The sequence below is a fragment of the Malania oleifera genome, chromosome 1 (assembly GCF_029873635.1).
Source record: "Malania oleifera isolate guangnan ecotype guangnan chromosome 1, ASM2987363v1, whole genome shotgun sequence".
Classification (NCBI taxonomy): domain Eukaryota; kingdom Viridiplantae; phylum Streptophyta; class Magnoliopsida; order Santalales; family Ximeniaceae; genus Malania; species Malania oleifera.
Window position 1 is genome coordinate 52331329 of NC_080417.1, and position 20830 is coordinate 52352158.

The window sequence follows — 20830 nt, forward strand, 5'->3', positions numbered from 1 at the left end:
ACACCTTTGTGGCCAAGTTGGGGGCAGTATCCATGTCAGAGGAAGAATATTCCAAGTTCCAACAGTATCAAGCGTGACAAGATTTTCTTCCCATTGCATGTCTTTCCCAAACAGGTAATTCCACAATATGCCTGTCATCCAATATTTCTCGTCCTAGTCCTTAAGTCATAGACTTTGCTGCCACTGATCATATCACAGGTATACCTAATTTCTTCTCTACTCTTCAATATCCTACAAATTTACCTTGTGTTACTCTTGCTAATGATGGATCCACCATTGCAGTCAAGGGAATTGGGACTGTAAATCCCACTTCTTCTATTTCTCTTCCTTCGATTTTGTATATTCCCAAGTTTCCTTTCACTCTTATGTCCGTTAGCAAGTTTACTAAAACCATGAATTGTTCAGTAACATTCTTCCCTAATTCTGTGGTTATTCCGGATTTGAAGACAAGGAAGACAATTGGCGAAGGGCGTAAAGTTAAAACATCTTGTTCCTAATTTGAGTTTTGTGTCTAGTCTTGATTATGAGTCTTGTCAGTTGGGAAAGCACGATCGTGTCCCTTTCACTTCCCGAGTCAACTGATTTGTTAGCAGTAAATCTCTTAAAGATCAGCCTCTAATAAAGGCTAATAGATATCTAATAATTCTACAACAGTGAATCTGAAGAAGATGGTGGAGGGGTTGGGGGTTCTCTTCTATGCCGCTTTTAGACTATGAATGGCCTTTCTGAAGTTCAAGTAGTCAATAGCATAGGAATGCTTCATTGAGCTACAAACACAAGTACAAGAGGACTAATAGAAGATGAGGAGGAGCTAGGAACATCTAACACACGACCCTCATTGAAAAAATATGGTACACCATCAAAGAAGGTAACTTCAACACTAATGCCCTGTTTTTGAGCTAGTATTAAAGCGTCAAACTCCTTAGAGTTGTAGATTACCCAACACAAAAACACTTGATAGCCATAAGAGACAACTTTTTTGTGACCTAGAGTCAACACATGCACAAAACATGTATAGCCAAACACTTGGGAGGCATTGGAAATAAAAAACTTTGCGTAAAGACCAAGAGCACTTAAGCACATCCTATCACTAAAATTATGGGCAGTAAAGACTCCATCACCCCAAAAACACCTAGATAAATGTATATGGAATAATAAAGACTGCATAACCTCAAGTAAAGGCTTGTTTTTGTGGTCCACAACACCATTTTGTGGAGGAGTATAAACAAGATAAGTTTGATGTAAAATACCAGTCAACACAAAAAATAATGGATTTTAACTCTTGAGTATATTCCAAAGCATTATTAGAATGAAAAATTTTAATTTCATTACCAAAATGAAATCTTATTTCATTATAAAGCTGTGTAAATTTTCAACAAAATTTCAGTCTATTATTCAATGGATACAATCATGTCATCTGTGAATAATACTCAAGGTACTTGATCAAGTATTGGAAACCAAATTGCCTTTTGACACAAGCACCCACAAATGAGAAAAAACTAGGAAAAAGACTGATGATGTTCCCCAAGCTCGCAATTTTCAAAATCTACATGAAACGCATATTTAAAAATTGGAAAAAGTTGTTGGAGCTTTTTGTTGTAGGTCGGGAAGCGGGTATTTGGATGGATCATTTTGACCCAATTTTGAGGCCTATTTCAAAGAATAGGGTCAATGGATTTTTGGGTCCTAAACCCAAATGTGCTTAGTTAATTAGATGTTTATTATGTGTATTTTGTTTGCTTGTAGTAGGATTATGTGTTTTGGAGGCTTGCTTGTAATATTTGTGTACTTTAGAGGTGTGTTTGTAATTTCATATACCTTTAGGGGCATATGTGTAATGTCCTATATTACAGGATTTCTTATAAATAGTGTGTGATAGCCATGTAACAGGTGGTTATTGATGAATTTGAATTGAGAAGTGAACGTGAGTTTTCCCCCAATTGTTTTTATTTCCTCTCCTCTCTTCTTCCTTCTTCCTTTTTCTTGTTCTTCCCCTCCTCTTTCCTCTATTTCTTCCAATTTCTCTTACTTCTGTAACTATTTGATGCTGCACTGCATCACTTGTGCAAGGAATGATGGCTTAAATGAACATGTCACTGACCAAGAGAAGCACTAACCAATATGCAGAAGCTTCCATAGAAGAACACCACTACTGCCACTATCAAAATTATAGTGTCCACCCTCTTCACACTGTCCATCGATCATCCTCCCATTTGGACATCCTGAATGACACAATAGGAGAAATAAAAGTTTCTCAAACAGCTTCAAGACTTAATTAGTTGATACATTGAAACCAAGTTAATTGAAATTTTAGTAATATAAAAAATAGGAACCACCACCATGCAAACCCAAATTTATCAGCAAGAACAACCTCTAGATGGGTGAGTGGACTTTTGCATTGAGGAAAATGACTCAATTACCAGTCGTGCGGGATAAGGCACTAGAATCCATGCCGATGACAAAGAGGGTAGAGAAGCTGAAAACATAACTGGAAACCCCAGCAGAAGGATTGGAGGAGGCTTGTTGCAATTGAAGCTGTTGAAGTATGTGCAACAAACTGGTAAATTCATCATGAGACACAGACACAGTAGAACAATTAGGCAACCACACAGAAGGCTAATTTGCATAACTGGATGAACACCTACACAGATCTGAATGAATAGATAACTTATTTACCCAAACTGGCTTCCCATAAATATCCAAGACTTCTCAATTGTATGGTTGTATTTACCACAATGGAACATTAACAAGCAACCCTTCCAACACCTTTGCCTGCATTACCTCCTTTGCCTTGACATCCCCCAAAACCACGTCCTCTGCCAAGAAGGACACCACTATCAGATGGAGCACTGTTAATGGGTAATTCTAGAGACGATATTCTACTCAAAGATTTTGAAATGGGTAATTGTAGAAATCATATTCTACACAAAAGATTTGGAAATTAGAGAATTTTTGGTTTGGGAAATCTGGATATCATAGGGCTTTCAGTTAAATTAGATTTTTTTTTTTTCATGTTTTAGTTATTTTAGGTTTATTTTTTTATATTTAATTTTTTTTTGGATAAAAGATGAACATTTTATTAATAAAGCGGAGTACATGACTTGGAGGACAGGAAGTCCTTCCAGAGATCCAGAGGACAGAAAAAACAAAAAAATACACCAAAGAAATAATAACAAAATAAGTATTAATTGCAAAAGCACTGCCTTCCAAACTCTTATGAGGTCAAACAGCGATAATCCCAAAAGAGACCAAGAGAGAGCACCCAAAGGAAAGCAAGAAATACCAGTCTACCCCAAAATATCAGTGAGCAGGTAGAAAGCGCTTTAAAAATCCTAGCATTCTTTGGAGGCCCTATAATTTTGTTATTCTATCCTGAGGGTTTTTTTAGTTGCCTATAAATATATGCTTATGGACGTACGGGGATATGAATTGGATAAACAACGGAAACTTTTTCCTAAGCTCTCATCTATTGCACATCTCTCTTTGGTTCTTCCTTATTCTCTCTCTTCCCTCCTCTCTCCTCTTCCTTTCTTCCCTATTGCTCTTTCTTCTCGTCTCTCTCTACTTCCTAAATCACCTGTTGTTTTCCCTTTTCATCAAATCCCAACCCTAACACCTCCAAACTCTTTTTTTTTTAAAGGCCTCAATTACATTTTCTCTCAATCGCCAAAAGGAATCACCTTGGCCAAAATCCTCCCATTGTGTCAAGGAGTCACGCCCTTGTGGCGGTAAGACTACACCAAGTCCAGCCTAGCCGTACTCATCCTTATCCAAGGAAACACTCAAGTGTCTAACCTAGTGGTCAAATCTCACAGCTTGACAACCCTTGAACCAACTAAGATCATCACTGAGGAACCCAAATTCGAACAGTAAAGGGAATAACTCACATTGCACTAGTACTGCGGGTAACTCTCATCCCCTCAGCACAACCAACATCTTATAGATAATACCGCTGCACTGTATGGCCAACTACTAAGAAGGACGTACATCCAAACCTCCGAGATGAGAGTACTCGCGCAATCCCATTTCCCACATGGATCATCCATAGGGTTCCCAATCCCACACGGAAGCCTAAGACAGCCCTCAAGGAGTGTCATGTCAAGAGCCCGCCCCTGAGCCCTCCTCACGGTATCTCACTTAGCATCCATAAAGATACCAGAGGAGGTAGGACGCTCACTTAGTGTACCTCCAAGAGTCATTCTCTAAACTATTCTCGGTTACATATGAGTAACCACCAGGAATCTAATGATCATACATTTTATACTCGAGAATACCACAATCTATTTGAACCAAGCACAATGTTACTGAGACATACCGAAAGCATCCCCATGACAACAGCACAGTCGCATCCAAGTAAACTAACCATACCTCCAACTCGATAATAATACACTAAAACAATGTGTTAGGGTCGCAAAACTCTAAGACCCTAACATGTTCCCCGACTCGGTCTATCAACGTCCTTGTTGATGAACATGCACAACATTTCTAGGAATTACTCAATGAACCCCAACACCTGAGGCTTCCACCAGCCATAATCAAAATTCTTCATAGTAGCCAATCTTGTCTCAAATTCCACAATGGACTCAATCCCAATCTGATCCAAAGTCGCTCACAGCCCACATCTCTGAACACAAGTTCTCCAACCAAACTCCAAGCCAAACCCAAATGCAACTTCCTCTAAACCACACTCAAATCTCAAAACCAACCCCATATTTCTTTTGTCCCAAATCACAATCCAACTGCCAGCTGATCGCCAATTTGCCTACCAAACAATTTTGAAGATTCCCATGTTCCCATAACTCAAATTCTCAATCCTTGATACGGATCCACATTCACAACTTTGTCTCTCACGACCCAACTCTTGCTAGAGTTCCGAAGAGTGTTTTCCCACTAGTCCACTGAGCACCTACTTCTCAAAAGCCAAACTCGATTTGAATCCAGCTGAGACTCATCTCAATTTAGCTCAAAAAGCAACCAACCCAAAATCCATTTTTCCTGATCAAAGGTTCTGACGCAACCCCCCCCCCCCTTTTTTTTTCTGACATTCAATACCATACCATCTTCATACGATCACATGTCATCTTTATGTTCCATACCAACCTTACCATCCAAGACTAGATCCAATCTTGAAGGTTTTCCTAGTCAATACCAACAACCAACTTGGTAGAAGACCCACAAGTAACCATCATAGCTCGAAACCAAAAAAACAACTCCAAAATGAGTTTCCACCTAGGCATCTTACACGATTTGACTCCAAAGATGGACCCCCAACCCTAGAGTCTCTTCACAACTTGTCGATGTCAACACCATGGAGTTTTTCATGTCCACCAAGCCAACCAAGCTCGAATCTGACAAGTTGTTTCTCAGGAAAATCCCCAGCCAAGGAGTCTCACGTCAACAACTCCAAGGAGGAGTCCAACCCAAGCTCAAGTTACATCACTTGTGACAATTCTCAATATTGAAACCAATCTTTAGCATGGGTCAATGCATTAGGCATCCAACGTAAATCGCAAAAGCGTGCTTCCGCCAATTCCACAATAGTGGTCTCCAACCACTTTCATTCCATCCGGAAAAATATTATACCATCAATTAGGTTCCAATGAAGTCCAATTAGCAAACATCTATGGTTCCCTTCTATTCAGTACCCCACTAGGTAAACGTCACCACTGTGACCAACATTGAGTCACACTCATGGCTCGAGGATATTTGTCCAAGGTGCTCACAATTCATTCTTCCTCATAGATAAAAGAATGTCACCTCTCTCTATTGGTATGAACTTCTCACGTCTTGTAAAGACAACCTTGGACCAACTCCTTCAGTCATCCAATTCCACTAGATCTACGAGTATCACCTCTACCTATGGAACAAGGACACAACCCAATCTCAAAGGATGTCACCACCGTGACAAACAAGGAGCTACATTCATGGTTAAAGGATTGTCTATCCAAGGTACACACAGCTCCTTATTTCCCATAGATCTAAGAGTGTCACCTCTCTCTATGGGTACGGACTTCTCAAGTTCTGTAAAGACAATCATTCGATAAACTCCTTTGGTTGTCCCCTTCCACCAAATCGAAGAGTATCACCTCTGCCTATGGAATGAGGACACCACCTTGTCTCAATAGATAAACTATACCACAATAGGACAACTCCCAAAGTGTGGCAACCATACCGACTTTAGTGCCACTACCATAGGGCAGATCCCAAAGTTTGGCAATATTACCCAAATCAAGGGCACTGGGAATTCTCATTTTTGTTCCCATCTATTAACCCTTTTCACTTATCAAGGGTATAGGGCACCAATAATTAACCTGATGTTCGCAAGATATCCACTAAAGGTCAACTTTCATTTCATTACCCGTAGAAGATTACATGATAGGAGAGGGGCACAAGACAAGAACCTATTCAAAGAAAACTTGCTTTTTCCCCCACTCAAGGTTACAATCCGAATAACCACAATTGAGTCAATGCCAATAGTTTCCATCTCATTCCTCATTCAAAATTGCGAGATCCACTCTGATATCAATAGTCACGGATGTGGGATTCTCAATGGCCAAAAGAAATCACCCTTGCCAAAATCCTCCCAATGTGTCAAGGAGTCGCATCCGTGTGGTGGCAAGACTACACCAAGTCTAGCCTAGTCGAACTCATCCTTATCCAAGGAAACACTCAAGTGTCTAACCTAGTGGTCAAGTCTCATAGCTTGACAGCCCTTGAACCAACGAAGGTCATCACTGAGGAAGCCAAACTCGAACGGTAAAAGGAATAACTCATATTATACCAATAATAAGGGTAACTCTCATCCCCTTAGCACAACTGAGATCGTAGATGATATCGCCCCACTATATAGCCAACTGCTAAGAAGGACGTATATCCAAACCTCTGGGATGAGAGTACTCACGCAATCCCATTTCCCACTCAGATCGTCCGTAGGGCTCCTAATCCCACATGGAAGCCCAAGATAGCCCTCAAGGAGTGTCATGTCAAGAGCCTCCCCTTAAGCCCTCCTCACAGTTGCTCACTTGGTATCCATCAAGATACTGGGGAAGGTAGGACGCTCACTTAGTGTACCCCCAAGAGTCATTCTCCAAAGTATTCTCAGTCACATATGAGTAACCACCAGAGATCAAATGATCATACATTTTATTTGAGAACATCACAATCAGAACTATTTAGACCAAGCACAACATTACTGAGACGTATCGAAAGCATCCCCATGACAACAGCACAGTCGCACCCAAGTAAACTAACCATACCTCCAACTCAATAATCATACACCAAAACCATGTGTTAGGGTCACTGAACTCTAAGACCCTAACACTCTCATCTATTGCACATCTTTCTTTGGTTCTTCCTTATTTTCTCTCACCCCTCCTCTCTCCTCTTACTTTCTTCCCTATTGCTCTCTCTTCTCGTCTTTCTCTACTTTCTAAATCACCTATTGTTTTCCCTTTTCATCAAATCCCAGCCCCAACACCTCCAAACTCTTTAAAAATGATCCTCAATTACTTTTTGGGTATTGTTTACAGACATAAAGTTCTTTTCTTGTCCTACTAAAGCCTTAAACCCTTTTTTGTTCATTCTATCCAAAAATCCTACAATTCTTTTTCCATATCTAAAAACCCTAAAACCACTATCTTTCCTAAGCCTCAAGCCACATACATAAATTGTTGAGAGCATCACTCAACTTGATAAAGCTCCTTGCGTGAATCCCTTACTCCAGAATTTTGAAGCCGTTTTGTGCTTTCACCCAAAATTTTTTCTTGATTAATGATTAGCAATAGAGAGATATGGCAAAAAAAAAAATCCACCAAAATTCTCCCAATGTTTTCCTTGTCATTTTGGTAAGAGAGCAACAAATGCACCAACTACAATGCCCAATAGTTGCCACATTAACTATTTTAAATTCCTGGAATTGTAAATTAGAAAGATGTGGACATGCCAATTTTATTAGTTTTCAATCTAAGAAATTTCTCAAAATCAAAAAGAGGGGATGCAACCATGTACCAAACATGTGCATGTGTATGCGTACACACATATGCGCATTTGTGCACAAGTGGGTGAGAAGCAAAAGGGTTTTCAAGGTCATAAAAATTTACCTAAATAATATAACATTCATTCTTGTGGTCTATTGCACTGTACATGGTCTAATAATAAATCAATACAATCATAGCTAATCCATTGCTCAAAAAGTAAACATACATACAACCTTTCTTCAGCACACAATTTTATGTCAAGACCATCACAAATGCTAACAATTGACATAATCATCTAGCATATTATAGTTGAAAACTTATGACTCAAATCACATTTGAATTTGCCACACATGACTTCCATTTTCCAGGTACAGCACCCATGTTTCAGTACTCGAGATGGCATAACTATGAAAATCACAATGACTAAATTGTGCAATGTAGACCATAACCTTACGCGAGAATAGATAGAATGTCAGCTCGGAGAATGGTCAAGAACTTCAACCCTCCTGGGTGTGTGTTGAGTCGTTCAAACAGTACTTCATACATAGGTTTTAGAGCATGTCTCAAATTTCTTTCAGTTCTATAGAAAGCAGAAAGCAAGCCTTCCTCTTCGTAACCAGTTGGCCGAGCTTCGTCACCTAGAAGGAGGCAATTTCAATTACATAAAAATAGATTAAGGGTCACATGAAGAAAAAGATAATAATAAGTTGAAATTTCGAACCCAAAAAAAAAAAATAAATAAATAAATAAAGACTCACTAGGAAGCTCAAGTCCAAGATATTGCTTTAGCAGTTCATAAACTTGCATTCTATTGAGATCATAATCTCGAGCAAGTACAAGTAATAATCTCCGACGACTTTCAGGAAAGAGTGTGAAATAACCCTACATTCTCAGTGCATTATTAAAGCTAGCAGGCGAAACAGCACATCGTGAAAGGATTATCTTTTAGAAATATTACCTCCGTGAAATTGCATAGTACAGCATCTAGAACTTCTGTTTTGTTCATTGATATGGCCGAATGCATCGACTCTCGCACAAGCTCAAAGTCTCTAGAAAGAAAGATCATAAATAAAAGAATTCGTTAAATACAACATTAATGAAAAGATAAAAGTTTTTTCAAAACATGGAGAACAGTGATATTGAGATTCAATGGTTAGACCTCTCAGTGTTGCACAATGCATCAAATTTCGGAGAAGCTCTTTCGTTTCCTTCCTCTGCAGTGCGTCGCGGAATTTGTCCATCCCCTTGGCTGCCTTCGGAGCTTGGTGACACTCGATTAAAATCATTCTGCCATAATACACAATCAGTGTTTTTGAAAAAAATTCCAACAAATGAAAGCTTTTAAGTCTAGAATTGGCTTAATTCTTATTTATTATAGTGCACGAAAGAATTAAACAAACAAAATCAGTTTTTTTTTTTTTTGGGGGGATTTATACAGCTATACCATAACTGCAGAAAATTACAAAAGCAGAATCAGATAATAAATAATCATTCCATATGGATATTTTCCAGAGCTGAAAATCGTGTGGATTCTGAATGATGTCCAAAAAAATTTATAAATAAAAACGGGACGCTTCAAAAATCCTTTCCGTTTCTTATTCACAATTTTTCAGTAACCACAAACACACACACACAGAAACCAACGGAAACGCTACGAACTTCATCAGTGATCTATAAATGCGAAAGATTGAAGAGGTAATGAAGTTTTTTCCCTTTCCGCTGCAAGCTCATACACGTAGAGTTGATCCAGAAAATAAAAATGAGAGAGAGAGAGAGAGAGAGAGAGAGAGAGAGAGAGAGAGAGAGAGAGAGAGAGTTGTGGATGAAGTGGTGACATAGAAGGCAGTCGCAAGCACATACATGTAAAATTGATCCAGACAAAAAAAAAATGAGAAGAACAATCGATTGAGAGGGTAGGTGAGAGAGAGAGAGAGAGAGAGAGAGAGAGAGAGAGAGAGAGAGAGTTGTGGATGAAGTGATTACCATAGAAGGCAAGAGGGGGAGCTTGGAGGGATTGGAAGAAGGCGATCTCATTCTGGTTCTCAACAGTATGGCGAGTCCCTTTCTGTTCATTCTCAATTCCTTAAAACGAACACCATTCAACGATCTGAGCTCTCTCTCTCTGGTCTCACCTCATCTTCACGAAGTAACTAAAAGGTTTTATTTTCCACGCGTCTGTGTTCTACGGATTTCCCTGCCTTTCGCGCCTTCAAAGAAAACCAACAACCCACGGAAACGATTTTCGGTAAATTATTTATACCTGTCGTTCATCACCCAAATTCAATTTAATTTATTTTCACTAGCGGTCTTTTACTTAATTATTTTTTTATACATTATTTTTATTTATTTTATAACTTATTGATTTATTTTATTTTTACATTTTCTCATTATTGCAATATAAATTATTATAGTTTGTTGGACAAAATATGATATAGTAGAACCTTTTATTAAATTTTTAAAATTAGTTAACAAACAAAAAATAATTATTATAAATTAGTTATCAGTTAATTACAATATATTTGAGTTAGTTATAGTTAGTTATGTCTTATTTAATAATTTATATCATATTATTTTTATTATTTGACTACAATTTGTATAAGAGTATTTTAGATAAATGGAAAATGGCATAGTGAATCATTTTATAGATATATAGAGACTAAATGATTGTTTGAAACCATTTAAGTAAAAGTGTTGAATTTTTTTTTAAGTAATCGACATGCTTGGGGTTAGGGTTCTTAACAAAGTTGCTTATGGTGGCTGGTTTTTATTAACACGGTCGGATGCGATTAACATGGTCGAAAATTTGTTGCTATTGGGACATAGACAAGTCGGAGTATATGGTATCAATGACTTTTTGCTTTCAATGTTGATGGGTTGACCATACAAGGCAATTACTTGGCAGTTTACCTTTGCATGGCTCGTAGACAAGTTTGGCTAGTGGGTAAATTTCTGGGTGGATATTTGGGCATGTTTTTAACCATTTACTTGTAAGCATAACTTATTTTAGCCTTGTTAGCAATTTATAGTTACATCCAACAAAACCTAGGCAGTTGAGGTAGTCAATTACAGACCCTAGACAGTTGAGGGTGTCAATTGTGTATCAATTTAACATGTGAGTTGCAGAGGGCATGGAGTATGGACAAATTGTGTGTTTCTTGTCGAATTGTGTGTTTCTTGCACATATTAGAGTGTATTTCTTTATCTTTTAATGAGAAAATGGTTGGGAGGTGTTGCTCCTATAATGTTTGTTGCCTTGTGAACTTTTATTTGAATTGTTATTGTTACTATATCACTATTACTACTACTACTATTATTATTATTATTATTATTATTATTATTATTTGAAAATAGATTTGGTTTTTTATTTTATTCTTTTTATTTCTTTATTTGGTAAATTGCTAAAAAAGCATAAAAATGCAAATAAGTTTTAAAATTTCAAAATAAAAATAGAAAAAGTATTCAAAACTCCATAAAAATGGAAAAATCAACAAAACCCCAAAAAGTATTAGGATTGACTTTGTAAACAAGAGAAAGCTTCTCTTTTACCAATATGTAGTCAAGATTGCATGTATAATAATCTCACTTGTATTATTAGGTCTATTATCATGTTTGCTCACTTTTGTAAAATTGAAATTTTCAACTATACTTTGGGATTCATCTTAGAAAAATAGGGTATCTTTATTAACCTTTATAATGTCACCTTGACTTATGTTGGGGTGTAACGGCCTCAAAATTCATGCCATTTTTTTTTTCAAATAATATATATATTGATAATCTTTTTACTCTGATACCCCTGATAATTCCTACTGAAATATACCTAAGCAACGGGAAAACATAAAACTGTTTAACCAAAATTACAATACCAGAATTCTACAATTCTCCAAAAACATAAATACATATTTACATATCTCCTAGCAACTACCACAAAGACTCCAGATTTTTACTCAAAAATACATCTCCCCTGACACTTACCCTACAGTCAGGGTAGTACAAACAACCTCTCTATCTGCGAGTCTAATCTACTCTTCTAACCGGATTACTTGAAAAATGTTAAATTACTAGGATGAGACAATGCTCAGTAATACGAAATATGTTATTACCAGTGTGTGGCAACTAAGTTTACATAAATAATTTACTAGTAAATAATTGAAATTGAAATATCATGCAAAATATAATACCGTGTAACTCACACCTATGTGGTTTAAAATACAACTATAATATCTGAGCTTTCTATTTATTCATACTTCTAATATTATAGTATATTTGTTGTTGTTCTGTAAATTTGTATACATATAAATAACTGTGAAAAAATTCCTTGAAAAAATGTATATCAAGATTTAACCAATCATGATAGGGTTGTGCGGCCCGTGAGCGGGACTTAACACTAGTTGGCCTATCAGGATAAGTCAAATGAAACTCTATCAATCATAAGACCGACCATTCTGCAATCCTCTAAAGGCACGGTAACTGACATCCCCCTCGTCAAACTAGCCACCTCAACCCAGATTTCTAGGGAGCCTACAATCCCTCCAAGGCACGGTTGACGAAAATCCACACACTATCTGAGTTATGTGGTTGCACTATGATTTGAAATAACTACGGTACCGTGCTCTGCTGACTAATCTGAATTGAACTGATTCATTAGGGATTTGATATTGTATAATAATATTTGTTTGCCTAACTAGGTTTTTCAATCTTGTTTTGATGATAACAAATGTAGATGGTTTAACACGTGTTGTTGAGTGATTTTGTTTCAGGAATACATATCTCAACACAAGAGAAAGAAGCTATAAATCAAAGCCACATCAAGAGAAAGCTTCTCAAATAAATCAAGTATCAAAAGACTAAAGCTTGAAGATAAAGAGAGACTCAATGAAAAACTCAGTATCTTAAAGTATCTCAAAGTATCTTAAAAGTATCTCAAAGCTTGAAGGCCAAAAGCATGAAGACTTGAAGTGTTCAAGAATGGCAAAAAGTTTAGAAGTCTTTATGTAAGTGCTTTAATATTTAAATATACTTTGAAATATTGTTGAAGCTCCTTAGGGGACAAATATGGACTTAATAGACCTATTTTAAAACCCTGGGAATATTTTATGAAACATTAAAATCATAAGAGCAAAAATTAGAATTGAAAAACAAAAAAGAAAAACCAGTCAATGTTCTGTCCAGCCGACTGACTTAGCAAAGGCAAAATCACCCAACTGACTGACCCCAAATGAACTGTGTTTCGCCAGCTGACTAACAAATTCTTGAATTAAATTCTGGGAGATACAATGGTGTCAACCTCTAGTCTAGTCGACTGACCTTGTGATTTTTGAACTACCCAGTCACCTATCCAACCAACTGACTCCACGGGTTTTTGTTTTTTTAAACTCCAACGGGCAAATTTCAAAAATTGGTTTTTCAAAATATGAACGTTGTAAAAACTTGGGAAACACTCAAAGTGACTTGGGAAATAAGGAAACTAATCCTAGAAGGCCTATAAATACCTCTTTGAACCCAAGATTTAAAAGACACAAGAAATCACACAAGCATACTTGTATCAAATCTCTCAATCTCTTGAATTGCTCAAACTCTTGCTAGAAAGAGAACATCTGAATTGCTGATGAAATATCTACCAAAGGTGTTGGCTTTACAAGGCTTAACATCTTATTTTGATGCTAACAAACAAGTAGAACTTAACATGCTTTGTTTAAGTGATGTATTTTCAGGACTCAATGATGAATACAAGGTTAAACAATTCATGAAAGCTTGTACTTTAAAGAATGATGATTATATCAAAGCTTGAGGCATGAAATAAAACTTGAAGATCATAAGAGCATTGATATTAAAGAAAAAGCTTCAAGAATGAAAGCCCAAGTGATCAACATGGAAAGTTCAAAGAAATATGAAGCAATCATAAAGACCTCAAGGAATTCAAGGATTGAAAATTTGAAAGAGTTTACTAGAAATTTCATGTAAGTACTTCAAAGAATTTCAATATGGATACATGAAACTCTCAGGTTAATTTATTGAACTTAGATACCTTTTAATGTACTTGGAAAATATTTTTATATGGTCAAAAATTATTTCAAAAAGGTTAGAAGCATTTTTGGAATGAAAAGCATCAAAAAGAGGATTTTCAAAATGCTGTTAATTTTTCTACATCTGCATTGAGGTGTATTTTTCTCTATCAAAAACCATTTATTTTAAAAAGTGTTCAACATGAAAGTTGTAGGATTTTCTCTTAGCTTTCATTTGACTCCAAGATCATCAAATTCGGATTGGGGCAGGTGACTACCACGAACAGATTTTTAAAAAAACCTTAACGGAAACATTTTTTAAATGGTTTGCTTGGGGCTCAAATTTTGTGAAAACTTGGGGATACTCGAAGTCACTTGGGGATCAAGTTACATACCTTTTAAAGTCTATAAATAAGCCTCAAAGATCATTGAATTAATACACCAAGAATTCAAATTCAGCAAAAATTCAAAATCTCTCTCAATTGCTTTCAAATTCTCAAGGCTTTCTCTTGCCCTCAACTTGCACGAATTCAACTGAGATTTTGTTGATCTTCTTCCACCGGAATTGTGCTACAAATTCTAAATTTTTCAATCATTAAAATAATTAATCGATGATATACTTCATTGAACTTCAAGTTAATTTTCATATTGTTATTTACTTTGAAGTATATTAGTTTCTAAATTGTTGTACTAATCAACTCTTTGTGTGAGCAAGTTTTTGTACACATATATTTAATTTTTATCTTATAGATTGACGATTCCAAGTATTGTTTGGATCATTGGCTAAGCAAGGGGATATTGCTTAGAGAGGCGAGCTCTAGCCTATTTAAGGAGTGATCGAACAAAGGGACATCGTTTGGAGAGGCGGACTCTAGCCTAGTAGAGGAGTGTTTGAGTGTGGGGTATCGCTTGTAAAGGTTTTGTTCCACCCGTCAATGAAACAGGTTTAGTGAATCCTTTGGTGGTTTGCCAAAGGTGAGGACGTAGGCTGGGTATAAGTCGAACCTCATAAAAATCTCCGTCTCACTCTCTCTTTCCTTATTCTTTATTTTCAATACATATTTAAATTGCGTGGATGGTTTAAATTTAAAATCATATAAACTATGTAAATTTGGAAAGCAAGTAAACCTTAAAGTTTGATTTTGATTTGGGTTGCGGAAATCGAAAAGGAGTACGTTGGTTGAACCATTCTTTGCGAAAACCATACGGGAGTACGTTACTTGGCTAAACACCCCAAAGATAAATTAACTTAAGAGTTTTTTTGAATTCTGAAGTTTGGAAAAAGTAATTGGATTTTATATTGAACATCATATTGAAGAAGAAATTTCATATATATAGGGCTTTGTTCAAAACTCACATTCACCACAGGGCTGAAAACATCAAAAGCTGAAAGTTACGTATATCATATTGATTGTGATTGGATGGTATAAAGATTTGTTTTATATTCCAAGAGTCTTAAATATTGAATGAATTATTCAATCTAATAGTGTTGCAGTGAACTTATATTTGGTAAATAAATTGTGATTGTGTTGGTTTGGAAATTGTGATTAATTATTTGATTGTTTTTACTTTCAAAGTGTGGTTGAAGATTGAATGTTTAACTATGTTTAATTGTGTTGTTGATTGATTGTTCAAAAGAAACTAAGTTCTTGTTTGATTGACAAAATAAATAAACAAGTCAAAGAATTGGTTATATCACAAAAGAAGTTAAGGACTTTAAAAGAACTAAAGAGAAAGTTTTAAAAGGCTAATTAACCCCCGTCTCTTGGGAAGTTATTCCTAATTTCAATTTGTATCAGAGCGAGATTATAGCAAATCTTAATTAGTAGCTATAAAAAGATCTAAATGGCTCAATTAGGTGTAGCTCCCTTTGGAGAGGGACAATCTTCAACTAGGCCTCTTATTTTTTGTGGACACAACTATACTTTCTAGAAAAAGAGAATGCAAATATTTCTCCAAACCCTAGATTGGAAAGTTTGGGAGGTTTTCACAGATGGTGATATAATTCCTACCAAATTTGTAGATGGAAAATAGATCCCTAAGGAAAAGAAGGATATGAAAGACTTAGACCGTAAGATGCTACAAGTTAATGCTAGTGCTATGAATGTGTTATATTGTGCTTTAGATGCTAATGAATTTAATTGAGTAATGGCTAGAAAATCAGCTAAGGAGATATGGGATAAGTTAGAAGTAACATATGAAGGAACGATGGATGTTAGGGATAATAGGGTTGATATGCTCACAAGCGAATATGAAGCGTTTAAAATGAACCCAAATGAATCCATATCCAGCATGTATACTAGGTTCACTCATATAATAAATTTCCTAAATGCCTTAGGAAAAACTTACACTACTTATGAGATGATAAAAAATATTCTAAGAGGTCTTCCCCCCATGTGGGAACCAAAGGCTACTGCTATCACGGAAGGTAGAAATCTGAAAAACACATCCTTAGATGAGCTTGTAGGTTCTCTCCTCACATACGAAATGACAATGAATGAAAAGAGCGGGAAAACCAAAGCCCAAAAAATAATTGCCTTCAAAGCCTCAAAAGAAAACTCTAGTAGTGAAGAGATGGATGAAGATGAAGCAGCCTTTATATTTAAAAAGCTAGGAAAAATCCTTAGAAGGAGAAACAAATTCAAAAGAAGAAACCAAGACTCCAAATGAGATGAAAAAGATATTGGTATTAAGAAATCTAAAGACAAAATCCTACTTGCTATAATTGCAATAATATTGGACATATAAAACCAGAATGCCCACTATTAAAGAAAGAGTCTAAAAAGAAAAATAAGAAGGCCATGAAAGTCACTACTTGGGATAGTACAAGTAGTTCGGGGAATGAAATAAGTGACCAAGAGGTTGCCTACACCTGCTTTTTGGCATGGGATAATGAAGAAAGCTCCTCAACTAAGTCTTCAAATAATTCTTGTAGTGATGAATCAAGTGATGAGGGTATGCCATCTTATGATGAACTTCAAAATGATTTATTCAAAGTATATAAGATGCTGATCAAAGCAAATAAACAAAATACTTCATTGAAGAATTAAAATGAAAGTATAATGAAAGAATTAGAATCTGTTAGAAATGCTAAAAGAGAAAATGAAAGAGAAAAGGATTCAAGGATCAAGAAAATAAGACATAAGTATGAATCAGCAATGAAAGAAATAGAATCCAAAATCTTACTGAAAAAAAAAACAACTTGAAAATCAAGAAACTAGAAAGCAAGAATGAACAAATGATAGAAGACCTTTGATCCCTATCCTCTACGATATATGAGAAAGATATGTATATTTTTGGATTAGAGGATAGAATAAGAAAATTATCTCTAGAGCTAGAGAAATCATTAAAGAAGGTTGATAACCAGAAAGACATAGAGTTAAATGATCTCAAGAATCAAATCAAAGATAAGGATAAAATTATTCACAACTTTACAAAAGGAAAGGAAAGGAAAACCTTGATAAGATGATTGGCTCGCAAAGAATGTCATTAAACAAAGAAGGCATTGGTTTCAATGGAGTTGAAAATAAAAAGAAAAAGAGTCTTCACATAGGTTATTTCTCAAAAGCCTCCAAAGATAATGCAAGCACATCCCTTAATGCTTACACTAACACCATATGTTATCAATGTAAGAAAAATGGGCATATAAAGTTTGAATTTCCATTTAAGAGAAAAGTGTGAAAACTAAACAAATATGGAAAGTTAAAGAAACATCCTTTATGAAACCAACCGGACCCAAGAAGGTATGGGTACTCAGATGATAGACTAGTTCATAAATGAAAAACTCCATGGATTAAGTCATTCCCTTTAAAAATTGAGAAAGTAACTTAATTCATGATCAATAAACAAACTAGTTAAAATAGAAAAACTTAAATATGAGTTTAAGATAAGTTTGAAAATGAATGACTATATGAGATGCTATATGCTTACATGCCTATAAGATATGCTACATGATATGCTTGACTTATATTGAAAATTTATGGCTCACTATGTTGAAAATTTGAGCATGAGATTATTGAGTATGAGCATAAATTTTGATATGAGATTAATTTTTGATCATGTATGCTATTGATGAATTAAATGGATAGACTTACTGCTTTTTATATTGATATCCATGAGTTATGAGAGATATAATGGTTATATTGGTATCCATGAGCTGTGTATAATATGATAATGACTTTGGTATTTATAAAGTCTTTGGTATCCATAAATATTTTTGGTATCATATTTTAAAAATTTTAATTAATATCATAATTTTTTTTTATTTAAAAAAAAAAAGAGGCTCATTTGTTATCACAATCTAAAAGATCAATTGATTTTTAAGCATGACAAGAATAATTATATCTATGAGCATGGTATGACATTGAGGATATTGGCATGATATTGATATTTGATACATGATGTGGATCAATGTTTTGCTACATAGGATGATGAAAGAAAAATTGATAACAAAACTAGATGTATTGAATTCAAGAAGAGTGTTATGTCATATTGCTTGTATTATGATTGTTTCCTTATTAGTCAATTCAGAGAATTTTCAATTGGTATCACGAATTAAATTTTCAATTGGTATCATGAATTTTAAATAGATACCATGAATTCAATTTTAAATCGGTATCATAAAATCAACAATTGAAATCTTGAATATTGTCTAAAGGAAAAAACTGTTAGTAATGAAGTTACAACTCATATACTTGAATGTTATAACACACTACACATGCTATATTGAAAAATAATAAATTGAGTGTGTTCATATGTTTGATACGCATGTTTGATGATATGGTCAACATGTGATTTTACTTGAACTTAATTATTTTTTTCCCCTTTTTGATGGATGTCGAAAGGGGGAGAAGTTTTAAAGTAAAAATTGAGCATAGTATTGCAAATTACAAAAACTGAGCATGAACAGAATATATATCAAAAGGAGAAGTATTTGATAGTGATGAGCATAATTGTAAAAAGAGTTTTGAAATTGATATTGATCTTGCAAATATTGTCAAGATGATGCTTATTGAAAGGGGGAGTCTTTTTAAGGCTCACTCCAATTTGTGCTTTTTGTTTGTCATCATCAAAAGGGGGGGGGGGGATTGTTGGCCTTACAAGGCTTAACATCTTGTTTTGATGCTAACAAACAAGTAGAACTTAACATGCGCTTTGTTTAAGTGATGTATTTTCAGGACTCAATGATGAATGCAAGGTTAAAGAATTCATGAAAGCTTGTATTTCAAATAAGGATGATTATATCAAAGGTTGAGGCATGGAATAAAACTTGAAGATCATGAGAGCATTGATATTAAAGAAAAAGCTTCAAAAATGAAAGCACAAGTGATCAAAATGGAAAACTCAAAGAAAGATGAAGCAAGCATAAAGACCTCAAGGAATTAAAGGATTGAAAATTTGAAAGAGTTTATAGGAAATCTCATGTAAGTACTTCAAAGAATTTCAATATGGATACGTAAAGCTCTTAGGTTAATTTATTTGACCTAGATACCTTTTAACATACTTGAAAAATATTTTTATAAGGTCAAAATTATTTCAAAAAGGTTAGAAGCATTTTTGGAATGAAAAGCATAAAAAAAAGGATTTTCAAAATGCTGTTAATTTTTCTACATTAGCATTGAGATGTATTTTTCTCTATCAAAAACTCTTTATTTTAAAAAGCATTCAACATGAAATTTGTAGGATTTTCTCTTAGCTTTCATTTGACACCAAGGTTATCAATTTTAGAGGTACACAAAAAACGTTATGACTGAAAAGAAGCAGGGCACTTGAAACTGACAGCAACTAGTAGACTGCCTGAACCAGGACAGGCGCCTCGGTTGTCAACCCAGGCGACTGGCTGTGTCCTGGCAAGCGACTGCCACCATACTGCCCTTGCTGCTCCTTTAAACATAACATGGTAGGCGACTGGTGGATTGGGGCAGGCGACTACCACGAACAGATTTTTAAAAAAACCCCAACAGAAACATTTTTTAAATAGTTTGCTTGGGGCTCAAACTTTGTGAAAACTTGGGGGATACTCGAACTCACTTGGGGACCAAGTTACATACCTTTTAAAGTCTATAAATAAGTCTCAAATATCATTGAATCAATACACCAAGAATTCAAATTCAGCAAAAATTCAAAATCTCCCTCAATTGCTCTCAAATTCTCAAGGCTTTCTCTTGCTTTTAACTTGCACGAATTCAACTGAGATTTATTGATCTTCTTCCACCAGAATTGTGCTACAAATTCTAAATTTTTCAATCATTGAAAGAATTAATCGGTGATATACTTCATTGAGCTTCAAGTTAATTTCCATATTGTTATTTACTTTGAAATATATTAGTTTCTAAGTTGTTGTACTAATCAGCTCTTTGTGTGAGCAAGTTTTTGTACACATCTATTCGATTTTTATCTTGTAGAATGACGATTCCAAGGATTTTTTGGATCGTTGGCTAAGCAAGGGAATATTGCTTAGAGAGGTGGACTCTAACCTATTTAAGGAGTGACCGAGCGAGGGGACATTGTTTGGAGAGGCGGGCTCTAGCCTAGTGAAGGAGTGTTTGAGCGTGGGGTATTGCTTGTAAAGGTTTTGTTCCACCCGTCAACGGAACATGTTTAGTGAATCCTTTGGTGGTTTGCCAAAGGTGAGGACGGAGGCTGGGTATAAGCCGAACCTCGTAAAAATCTTTGTCTCACTCTCTCTTTCCCTATTCTTTATTTTCAATACATATTTAAATTGCGTGGATGATTTAAATTTAAAATCATATAAACAACGTAAATTTGGAAATCAAGTAAACCTTAAAGTTTGATTTTGATTTGGGTTGCGGAAACCGAAAAGGAGAACGTTGGTTGAACCATTCTTTGCGG

General features: G+C 35.4%; 1 protein-coding gene across 2 annotated transcripts in view; it reads right to left on the bottom strand.

The window, feature by feature from the left end:
• Positions 1 to 10205, bottom strand: part of LOC131162546 (uncharacterized) — a 49593-nt gene extending 39388 nt beyond the window's left edge. Inside the window, exons 1-5 of one of the 2 annotated variants that reach the window (XM_058119148.1) lie at positions 9960 to 10205; positions 9136 to 9263; positions 8935 to 9025; positions 8735 to 8858; positions 8431 to 8614 (exon numbers count right to left, since the gene is read on the bottom strand). In XM_058119148.1, coding sequence (XP_057975131.1) covers positions 8431 to 8614; positions 8735 to 8858; positions 8935 to 9025; positions 9136 to 9263; positions 9960 to 10049 — 617 coding nt within the window. In that variant the 5' untranslated portion in view covers positions 10050 to 10205. Of the gene's footprint in view, positions 1 to 8430; positions 8615 to 8734; positions 8859 to 8934; positions 9026 to 9135; positions 9264 to 9959 lie in introns of those variants that run through there. The other variant, XM_058119157.1, reaches the window with a different exon arrangement.
• Between the last annotated feature and the right edge of the window lie 10625 nt (positions 10206 to 20830).